The sequence below is a fragment of the Nannospalax galili genome, unplaced genomic scaffold, assembly GCF_000622305.1.
Source record: "Nannospalax galili isolate Female #2095 unplaced genomic scaffold, S.galili_v1.0 scaffold3748, whole genome shotgun sequence".
Classification (NCBI taxonomy): Eukaryota; Metazoa; Chordata; class Mammalia; order Rodentia; family Spalacidae; genus Nannospalax; species Nannospalax galili.
Window position 1 is genome coordinate 225,906 of NW_008357318.1, and position 11,957 is coordinate 237,862.

The window sequence follows — 11,957 nt, forward strand, 5'->3', positions numbered from 1 at the left end:
TGCTCAGCCCTAAGTGACACATCTACAATGGAACCTCTACACCTAAGGCTCAGGGAACATACTGGAACAGGGGATCGAGAGAATATTAATGCATCTCTCAACTATCACCAGTGAAACTTTTTCATGTAACAGAGAGTAATTAACACAGAAAGCCACAACTAGCCAATATGTAGAGAATACGAGACTGCAGAGTGTGTGTCCCTGAACAGGACTCCTCTGCCACCCAGGGCTCAGGGACTGTTGTGGAAGAAAGGGTAGGAAGGCTGTAAGAGTCAGGGGTGGTGGAAGACCAGGAAAACACGTTTTCCAGGAGGCTGGGAACTTGCTCATATGAACTTGCAGTAATGATGACGTCATGTACAAGACCCATACAAACTCAAACCAGGCAAAAATCCAGCATAGAACTGGGGAAATGGACAAGAAACTCAACCTTAACTGAGGAACTATTGGCAGCTGATCACTGCTGGGTGAGAGAGAGTTGGTCTTCTTTAAGGGAGTGACTATAGATAGGCTGACCAGGCTCCAGTGGATGAACTCACACCAAGGTACGTCTGGGTGCACAAACTTGACAGAAGGCATGACATCTGGTGAGGGTGCTATGGGGCATGCAGACAGGGGAGCAGATCTAAATATGATTAAGATGTATTGTATGAGGGGGCTGGGGAACTGGCTTAGTGGTTAAGAGCATTGGCTGCTCTTGCAGAGGACCTGGGTTCGATTCCCAGCACCTTCATGGCAGCTAACAACCATCTGTGACTCCAGTTCCAGGGAAATATGACACCCTCTTCTGATCTCTGACAGCATCGCACGACCCAGGTGCACTTATACACATGCAGGCAATACACTCATATACGTAAAATAAAAATAATAAATAAAATATCTTAAAAAGATGTACTGTATGAAATGCACAAAAATTCAAGAAAAATATATATATTGAGGAAAAAAGAAAAAAGACACTGAGCTGTCTCCCTCACATCTACCCCATCCTCATTCAGGATCAGAGACTGCGTCTCCTTCACCTTTTCCACCTCCTTGCCCCACCCAATGGCTGTCCCAGATCCCAGTGTCTAATCCCTGGGGTGCAGATTTAGGACCTGCTTACGTTTTACTGTGAATATGAGCAGCCCAATAATTTCTTTCACGGAAGCTCAACTTCCCACTTTCTATACTTCCTGATTTATGCTTCTGGACCCCATTTGTTTGGCAGAACTGGTTTTAATTCGGAAAAGACAAGTGGTCTCCCAAGGGAAGGTGAGAAGGGGAGACATCTGGGGATAGTTACCAATGGGATCTGTGGCTCACACAGCTCGGTGCCTTAGGGTCTAATGTCAGACATTGGTCCCAGGTCTTCAGTGTCTGGTCAAAGCAGTTTCTACTCCCCTTAGAGGCCCGCAGGCAGGTCTCCTTTGGGGGTCAGGATTACTGGGAATACTAATTAATTCATTAGTGGGGTTGATGGATTATCAGGCTGTCTCCTGGCAGAGAGGCCTGGGGGTGGGGTGGGGTGTAACAGATTGCTGCCCATAAATCTGCCTGTTGCCTCCCTTCTCTCTGCTTCAATGGTTCCTACGTCAGGCCTGTGAGCCAGAAACTGAGTGCTGGTGTCCTTTTCCACACTCAGCAGATGGCTCTAACAGGTTAGCTCAGAGCTTTACAAAAAGCTGTAGAGAAGGAGGAAAGGCCTGTGATCGGCCCTCTGGCCCAGGAACTGTGTGGGGAGGCAAAATGAATGCAAATGTCCTTCATTCTCTTTTCCTGGGGCAGTCACCACCCCTTTTCCTTTGCTGAACTCACACACCCCTCATGCCCCTTCCTGCCCTCTTAGAGTTCAACGGCCAACAGCACAACTGTCAATGAGTTTTGATAAAATAGATTCCACCCACCTCTCTGCAAAAAGCAGCTCTTAAAGAAAATTCAGTGTCCTGAACTCCCTCCAACACTGCACAAGTATGCACATGCACACACACGTGCACACACACAATTGAATGTATTTCGTGGGCTAATCCTATTATGTTCAGTTCCTTACATCTGTCAGAGAAAGCAAGGGGTCCTTGCACAATGTTCTGTCTCCTCCCTCATCTTTGTCTCAATATGTTCACCTTTCTGCTAATCTGCTATTCCTCCCCTCCTCCTGCAAGTTTCACGGGGCAGAACAGCACTACCACCACCACCACCAACTTTTAAATATTGAGGATGTGACTTAAAGACACAAATCAAGAGATTGACCCATTCAATAAATATTCAACCAAGAACTGTTCAGCAGTTGTAGCCTAGGGAGAAATTATCCTGTACATGACTTTCCTCTGGTTTAGGAATAAATTCTGATCTACTTTTTTAGAAATCTACCATGTTTATTATGCATTGATCAGTTTTCTGAAAACGGTGTTTATTTTGTTGAGCAGATATTTCCTGGATAATAACATAAAAAAGATTAATAAGAATTTAAAGATTTTCTAAAAATGGTTACTCCCTTATAATACCTGAAAAAGAATGTTAATTTTTTTGTCCTCTGGTTTTCTTTGAAGTCCAAGAGTCATGTTATAGCTATAGTAGAATTTTAAAAGTTAGATATTTCAAGCCTAAGTTATTTCTTAATTAATTTGGCAGTAAAACTATCTATTGGGGCTGGAGAGCAAACACAGAGCTTTGGGTTCTATCCCAAGCATCAAACAAACCAACAAAACCTGGATCTTTTATTTTAGCCTTTTGTACCCCTGTAAGAATATGTACAATATATACATTGTCCTTCATTTCAACTAGACATGTGAACCAGTTATATTGGTAGAAAAATGATTCTCTGACGCCTTGGGTAATTTCAAAAAGAAATTCAGCATTCTATCGTTCTGCTGAGGGAAAAACTTTGACGGTTCTGAAAAGTGATACCCAGAATGAGGCTGATTCACTTAGTCTGAACGCTTTTTTATTTCTTCTTTTGGAATCACTACATGATAACAAAATCTTTGAACTCTTAAAATGAGCTCAGAATTATTTATTTGTCTTTGACCAAGTTTTTACAAAGGTAGTATGCACATGCACACATTCACTTTAAATGATTCTTTTTCTTCCAGGGCAGTTTAATCCCACTGCATAATGTCAAAGGTATTTTAGGAATTGCATGATAATTCATTCTTGCCACTCAAGTGGATTTTTAACATTTGCATGCTTAATGAGATATGTTTGAAAAACAATAGCGGGCTCTAGTGTGCATTCCAAGGAAACAACTGTCCTCAAAGGGAAGGAAGGGCTTTCGTTTTTATGTACTTCAGATGAGTAGGACCCTGAGGGAAGAAAGCTACAAATACAGCTATGGTTTCACACACACTCTCAGGTTCAAACAAGGACTGTAAATAGTTTGCAGTGTTGGAAAGTCGAGGAGACAGATACTTCCTCCTTTTACTTTAGTCTTTGAGGAGAGGGCTGGGGAGTGTTTACCTAGTGTGTGCAACCCCTTAGGTTCAAACTCCAGTACCACCAAACCAAACCAAAGAACAAACCAGCAATAACAACAAAACAACCCACGTCCAAAACAACAAGAACAACAAAGTCAACCCTCTGAGGGAAAGGAAGAAGACGGCAACCTGCAGGTGTAAGGTAGCCATCGCTGACGCTGTGCCCTTGAGGTGCATATTTCTTACTATTTGGCTCTTTTGGGGCACGGTCAGCATCTTCATTGTACTCCCACTTTCTGACCGGATTCTGTTCAGCCAGCTCCATGACCCTCTGTTGCCTTTCTAAACATAGCATTATTCTTTGCTCCTCAATTTCAGCAATGCTTCTCCCACCACCCCATCCTTATTTAAACAAACAAAAGCAAACACACGAGCACTGGCAAAGCTGGACCTAGTCTCAGGAGCCCCGTGAAGGAGGTGTGTCTTCCAACTGGGAAGGGGAGGAGCTAGATCGTGGGCAACATCACCCCTCCCTGGTCAGCTGCCAGAGCCAACAAAACTGCAGCAAGTCAGAGGCTCCAGCCAGAACACAGGAGCTGCCCAGAGGCTGTGGTCCTGAAAGAGCCACTTCGGGAGCTAACCAGGGAGAAGAGGTACTGAAGCGACGGGGGAAAACAGATGTCTTGGAGGCAAGAGGAGGAAGGCATCCTGGAAGTGCATCAGAACTCCAGGAGGGAGCAGAATAAGGCATAGCCCAGGACCCCCACCAGAAGCAGTCTCTAGGGAGCTGCCGGCTTAACGTGGATAGATGAAAGCTCCCGTGTCCCACAATCTGCATGGCCCAGGGGACTCAGCTGCCCTGACTGTCCTCCAGGACACAGACTAGAGTTTACCCCAGGAACTGCCACTCACCCAGGTGAGCCAGTGGATTGGTAGGGTGGGGTGGGGAGTTCTAAAGTTTCTGTTGGAAGTTCCCACAGACCTAGGAAAGAAGAGACTGCCTATTACTCCGCCGTCATCGTGAGAACCACACTTCCATTTTACTAATACTGAAAAAATAAAAAGTTTAACTTTTTCTGAAGTGGCCCAGCAAGCAGGTTGAAAGGTTTGACACAGGTCTCTCTGCTCAGAGCCCTGAGGTCTAAGCAGAGCGCAGGGAGAGAAAGAAGAGTGAGCAGTCTTGGGGGGCCGTGGACATAGATTCTCACCACTTGCCACATTTGTTTTTGCTATAAAGTTCTTGGATGGTTGGAATGGGATGGGAAACTTGTTTTTCCCCAACTCTTTGAGATTGGAAATGAGAAGAAAGGTTTGCCCAAGTATACGTTTCCTCTTCTTCCCTACACTAATCATTTTCCCACCAAAAATATATTCAGAAAATATAAACAAATATAAAATGACCTCTACTCTACTTTTTGACATAGTGCAGAGCATGGAAGGAAACTTGAATAATTAACTTAAGCTCACTATGACAGTCTGAGGTGACAGTACTGAAATATGACATGACCTCGCTCGTGTGTGTGTGTGTGTGTGTGTGTGCATATAATCAAGGTGAAATATTAGACTATAAAAGCTTTGCTATGAAGAGCCCAGAACAGCCTACTTACTATTTCTGAGCAATGCCGCTTGTGAACACCTCGGTCTGTTTTCTCTTCTGTTTTTCTTTTTGCTTTGTTTGTTTCTTTTTGAAATCGCAGGCTTTGCAACTCTGAGCAAAGCGTTCAGTCTATGAGCTTCTTAGATTCCCCAGAAACCTGTCTGGATCACCTAAGTCCAGGGAGCTCCTGTACTTAGAGTCACAGAATCAGGAGGTGATCAAGTACCCACAACTTTTAAGGGGACACTGTCCAGCCATAACAAACAGATGGGAAAATGCTACTCACTAAGTTGAAACTTCTCTTAAATAAATTAAAATTAGTAATAGGAAGAATTTCATGAGAGCGCCACACAGTAGAAATACACAGTGGTGTCAGTCTTCTTAGCCAAGATACTATGTAGTCACAACTGTCGCCTCTGGGCAAACACTTTGCAAAAACAGGTTTAAAATGAAGAAAAAAAAAGAGAGTGATATTGTTTATTAGGGAAAATAAGTTAAATGAACCTAAAGAAAGAGGAAATTCCTGTTCCATTGTACAGGTGTATGAGGAAATCCAAATATCAAGACCAAAGTCTAAAATGGGCTTTAAAAATCTGAGTGTGTTTGCGTATGTTGGGGGCAGGGAACATTCTGTCCTTGAAACCACTATTCATTGGTCTATTTTGATCAGATTGTCATCTGTTTCCTGAATAGTTTGAAAGCTAACTTCTTTTCTATAAATTGAGAAATTCCTAACATGATTTATCATGCTATTTTGTGAGATAGTACTATAGCATCTGTAAAACATTAGTACAATTTTCTACACTCATTCCATAAGCGAGCCTTGGCAGCAGTCTTGATCTCAGGCCTCACTGAGTATGTCTGAAATTCTTATTGACAGGCTGAAGGCTGGATCCCTACTCTGAAGAGAGACTATCGAACTTTCATATAATTTCAACACTCAATGTTGGAACTGAGTTTTTCCATTTTCCCTGACAATCTTTTGCTGTCTTAAAAGTATTTAAGTGGAAAAGAGAAAGTACATTTTTATCTTTGGCTTTTACTCCTATTTGAGAGATACTTCATATTTTCCCTAGGGCCCTATCAATGGATTTTGGGGGGAAGTCATACTGTTCACATTGGGAACCAAATGTTAAAAGGTCCAAATGGCAGCAGCGTCTGTACTCCACCAGAAGCTTCCAGATCATGAAAGTTTATGTGCCCAAGAATGAATGCCAAGATGTATGTCTTCTTCTAAGGGAGGTTCTCCCCTCTTTAACGTTTGTGCTCTCCCTCCATGCATGCCAAGCAGAATGAAAGTCAGGAAGCTAATCTTCCTGAATGTGGAGGCACCTGATAGAGCTCATCTTCATTCAACTGGTCCAGTCCAGTGGGATCTTTGATATTTAGCTTTATTAGCACAGAGTGAGAGATGTTTTGCAACACTTTTCAATTGGTGGTGAAATAGGCCAGTGACTTGGTTGTCAGGAAGTTGATGTCAAGCATAGACCACAATTTCTGTTGTCCAAATGACCAGGAAGACTCATGATAAAGTTTAGCAATGATAATACCTCACACAAATGGAATTTATGATGTCAGGCTTTAATTCCAAATACTTTAAATATGTTAACTCATTATGTTGACAACAATCCTGTGACTTGGATCCATTATCATTTCCACTCTAAGGATGAGAAGATTGAGGCCACTAAAGATCTATGGTCACAAATTTATAAAGTAGTAGAAGTGAAATTTGGACCCATTCAGTCTGACTCTGGAGCATATGATGTCTAGTCCAGTTGAGGACAGGCTGCTGGGCAGTTACCAGACGAACTTCTGTACCAGTCAGGTGAGGCGACCTTCAGTAATGAGACACACCCATTAATGCAGTCCATTTTGTTTGTTCATTTGTGGGGAAACTTATTTTTTTGAATGAGCCAAACACATGCACGAATGGATTAGATTTTTAAAATCCCCAGAACACATGCAAAATAAATACCAGGATTGGGGCTGGAGAGATGGCTCAACTCCCAGCACCCACATGTCAGCTAACAACCATCTGTAACTCCAGTTCCAGGGGATTCAATAACCTCTTCTGGCTTCCTTGAACATTGCATGACTCAGGTGCACTTACATGCAGGCAATATACTTATACACATAACATAAAAATAATAAAAATATTTTAAAAATAAACAAATGCAAGGATAATGTTTCACAACATTTAAAGCTGTTATATCCCTTCTCATATTCTTATTTTTCTTAAATTAATATTAACATGTGTCATATTCTTATATTACCAAAGAGGAAATGGAAAAACAGAGAGTTGATAAAATACATTTAGAATCAGTAATCAGGAAGCGTAACTATTGGGATGGGAGCTCTGTTTGTCTTCTCTAGTTGCCATGTCTTTGGAAACACATTAATATACTCACAGGAGTCTCTTGGTGCTAATGGACCAGTACCTTTGAGAACAGAGGATGCTGAACTGTGATCATCTTGGTTCTCATGGTTGATGGAAGAACAAAGGTGAAACTTCGTTGCCTTTTTCATTGTTTTGGCCCAACCAGTAGGTTCTTTCCCCTCACACCCACCAACAATCTAATTTTAAATAGCTCATTGAACTGCCAATTGTATTAAAGGCAAAGAGTGATCAATCCTATTTTTCCAATTCCAGTTCCTTGTAGAAGTGAGTATTGATAGATTTAAGCAAGAGTTGGGAGGTACAGAGCGGGGATGGCGAAGAAGACCGAGTACTGAGGTGAGCATGGTACTCAGATCCGGGGTGGGCCAGGAGGCTCTACTCTCTTTTCACCTCCCTCTCCTCCTCACTTAATTATGACCAGTGATGATAAGGAGCTAAAAGAAGAGGAGGAGGAAAAGGAGAAAGATGCAGAAGAGAAGGGGGAGAGTACATGGCAGAAAACAACAGGAAAAACATGTGGAAGAGGAGAGAACCCCGGAACGTGAGAGTTAAAAGCCACCACAGAAGCGCTCTAAACCAACTGGCTTCCTTCAGATAATGCACACTTCTGTTGGCTTAGTTTCACTGATCTACATCTACCAAAGTCAAGATGACTTTCTTCTTTAGCTGTGATGGAAGAAAAAGGGGGAGGGAAAAGATGTAAAGCCCTGGATTTGGAATCCAAACTGGTTTTATGTCCTGCCCTGTCAGTTCTCTGTCTTTGCATTTCTATCATTTAAAAAGTCTTGACCCGCACTCCTGCTGCCTATGAAATGAACTGGTCAATCCTTATCATCCTACAAAGTTTGATCTAAGGACCATACAAATTAATGGGTGCAAAAGTGCTTTAAAGCTTTAAAAAACTTTAAAAAATGACACAAATGTTAGTATAATTACACAGAGAGCATGAGAGTCCCCAAGCCCACGCTACCCTTTTGGGCCTCAGAGTGCACCTGCCTCTGGAAGATCTGTGTTACTTTAACAGAAAGTTAATTAGGTCCCTCACCCTCCCTCTGGATATTTGCCCGAGTTAGAAGTGCAGCTCAGCACACAAGCTCCATCATCCATATTAAAAGTGGGATTTTCTGACTTGGCCTGGGCAGCCAGTTGACCAATAGGTTCCAATGTGTGTTTTCAATAAAGCTGCTTACCCAGGAAGCCTTATTAAGTGAGTAAGTCAAGCTGACATGATTTCCTCACTGATTAATATGAAACCTAGGCTGTTTTTGCAATGCAGCAACATTAATTATTTATAGGAGGTAAATGAGGTTACAAGGAAAACAAGCTCCAATTACCAGAAACAAGTCAAATCATATATTTATGTTTTCAGAAGCCATGTCCTAATCCCTGCATTCACTGATTTGAGGCTCAAGCTTCAAGGATCAAAAACATTTCTCCTCTTTCTCACAATCAAAGGTAGTGGAGGGTTTGATGTTTCAGAGACTAAACTGGGATGCCCCAGTGGAGCTTATCAGACATTTTATTTGGTAAACTATACACCTACAAATGTCTCACCAAATTTCAAAGCAATTTAAACTCTTGCAATATTGAATGCAGATGTTTTACTAAATCACTACTCTCTTCTGATTTTCAAACAGCAAAAGTTGTGTAAAAAGTTCTGATTTAACATTTTCTGTTCACTAAGTGAATTGAAGTCAGCAGGCTGTTTTGTGGTTACAGAAAACAAACCAGTGTCATGCTCACGGCCACTATATTCTGTTTTGTTTAGCATTTGTTCCACATTTTTTATTGTTAAAATATTTTTTGATAGTTGCGCTAAAGCAATCTTGGATAGGTTTGGCAGATCACTGACTTGTGCTTCTCTTGGCTAGGTCTTTTCTCACCATGTGAGATGCATATGCATCACTTTAGCACGTGTGAAAATTTGGTAGATGGTCAGTGGCAACTCCTCTTTGCGTGTTCCTTCCAAGATGCCATGTCAGTAGAACTTCTAACACCACCAACGCTAGAGAGAACGCAAGGTGCTTATAAAGGAACAACGCTCTTCTAGCCGTGGTGGATGAAACATTTTGTGGTCACAGAGTATGCTAGCCAGGCCAGGCGTTGTGTGGCTGTTTTGTACAGGAAGCTTGAAGCCAGCTGTTGGCAGTGCCAGTGGGAAACTTGGAACTCGATAAGTTAGATGCTTTTGAAATGTCTCTAATAGAGCTTGAGCAGTCCTTTGTAGAACACATGGAGGCTTGTCTGACTGATCTTGTTGTAGTTTTTATTTGTTTTATGGTAGAAAAAGAACAGGTTACTTAAAATTTCAACATACATTTTATTTTGAACAATAATTTTGTATATATATTGTGCATTTATAATTATTTTTCACAATCTCACTTTAGAAAAATTTCTAATTAGACAATTTATATGCTCACCTACTTCCCTTTATGTCATAAATTTGAGAAAGAAAGAGAAATGAATGTGTGTTCAGACTTATATGCCACGTACTTCTGTGAAAATACCAAAAGATAAAGATTTTGAGAATGAAAAACTCTCTGTGGTGCACTATGCACTATGATGAAAAATCAAATAAATTTTCTTCTCTTGTGCTTGATTCTCCTATAACATGCTAGAAGTAACGATTATCTGGACCACTTTTTTGAGCCTTAGCTTTATCATTTAAGATGAAAAGAGAGACCCGCCACTCAGGAGGCAGAGGCAGGCGGATCTCTGTGATGGAGGCCAGACTGGTTTATATAGCAAGTTTCAGGCCAGCTGGGGCTACAGAGAGACCCTGCCTCAACCCCTCCATAAAAAGGAAAGACAAGAGTTTGTGCCCTATATACAAAGCACACAGAGTTTAATTGTTTTTTGACAGGGTCGCATATAGCTCAGGCTGGCCTTGAACTCTCTGAGTAACCAAGGATGACCTTGAACTCCTGATCTTCCTGTTTCCATTGCCCAAGTGGTGGGTTTCCAGATATATGCCAGCCTGCCTGTCACACCTTTGTTTTAAATTGGAAGTTTATGAAACTTAAAATTTTCTTTTCCCTCTTTCTAGATTCTAGAAATGGCAAAACTTTATGTGAAGTCCAAGGACTTGGTTGAACTGGTTAACACACCATCCTGGATGGACAAAGGTCTGGGCTCTCAAAATGATATAAAGGAGCAGGAGAGGAGACCAGGTTCTTATGGGATGCTTGGAACATTAACTGAAGAGCATGACAGTATTGAGGAGGAAGAAGAGGAGGAAGACGATGGAGAGAAACCTAAGAAAAGAGGCCCCAAGAAAAAGAAGATGACTAAAGCTCGCCTGGAGAGATTCAGGGCTCGCAGGGTCAAGGCCAACGCTCGAGAACGAACCCGGATGCATGGGCTGAACGATGCCCTGGATAACCTCAGGAGAGTCATGCCCTGTTATTCTAAAACCCAAAAACTTTCCAAGATAGAGACTCTTAGACTAGCAAGGAACTATATTTGGGCCTTGTCTGAGGTGCTGGAGACTGGCCAGACACTTGAAGGCAAGGGCTTTGTGGAGATGCTCTGTAAAGGGCTCTCTCAGCCCACAAGCAACCTTGTGGCTGGATGCCTCCAACTGGGGCCTCAGTCTGGCCTCCTGGAGAAGCATGAGGAAAAATCTACTATGTGTGACTCTACCGTCTCTGCCCACAACTTCAACTACCAATCTCCAGGGCTCCCCAGCCCGCCTTATGGCCATATGGAAACACATCTTCTTCATCTCAAGCCTCAGCCATTCAAAAGTATGGGAGACTCTCCCTTTGGGAGCCATCCCCCTGACTGTAGCACCCCCCCTTATGAGGGCCCACTGACGCCACCCCTGAGCATCAGTGGCAACTTCTCCTTGAAGCAGGATGGTTCTCCCGACTTGGAAAAGCCCTATACCTTCATACCACATTATACGCCTGTGAGTCTAAGCTCGGGGCACATGCATTCAACACCCTTCCAGACTGGCACCCCCCGCTACGACGTTCCTGTAGATGTGACCTATGATTCCTACTCCCACCATGGTATTGGAACTCAGCTCAATACAATCTTCACTGATTAGGGCAGAGAAATCTAGTGTTTCAGAGAATGAAGTGCAGACATTTCCTGTTTGTAATGGCTGAGCAGAAGACTTGAGAATTTTATAAAACCCTTTGGATATACATCAAACAGAATAGTCCTAGTTCATTTAGGGCCTCCCACAGCTGCTCCCACTTTCTTCTTATTAATTTCTCACAGTCTCTCAATTCCTGTAAATATAGGATCTTCATGGAGGAAATATTCGGTGGTGTGCAGCCATGTGATAAAAGAACAGAAAACTTAGGCCCTGTGGCAGTGGTGTCAAAACTCATGGAATAATCTGCTGATTAACTTTCTATTTCCAGTGTTTGTTGCTATCTGATACACATGGAACAACTGCTCTAAGTCTATATCTAACTTTGATCACTCATAAATTTCTTAAAACTGAGGAGCAATAAAAGGAAATGGCCTGAATGAACGGATCAAATTGAGCTGTTGGGGCAAACAAGGTGCGTGTCTGTCAGCTCGCAGAACAACATGCTCATTTGAATTTGAAAAAGCTTTT

The 11,957-nt window shown here is 42.3% G+C and overlaps 1 protein-coding gene across 1 annotated transcript; it reads left to right on the plus strand.

Annotated features, from left to right (window-relative positions):
* The first annotated feature begins 10,436 nt into the window (after positions 1 to 10,436).
* Neurod4 (neuronal differentiation 4) lies at positions 10,437 to 11,435 on the plus strand. The gene has a single exon (XM_008855079.1). The coding sequence runs from the start codon at positions 10,440 to 10,442 to the stop codon at positions 11,433 to 11,435; it is 996 nt and encodes a 331-aa protein (XP_008853301.1). The 5' UTR covers positions 10,437 to 10,439.
* The last annotated feature ends 522 nt before the right edge of the window (positions 11,436 to 11,957 follow it).

Bases quoted from the DNA above. Each gene is read 5' to 3' on its own strand.
- Neurod4 (XM_008855079.1), top strand. From the start codon at position 10,440: ATGGCAAAACTTTATGTGAAGTCCAAGGACTTGGTTGAACTGGTTAAC.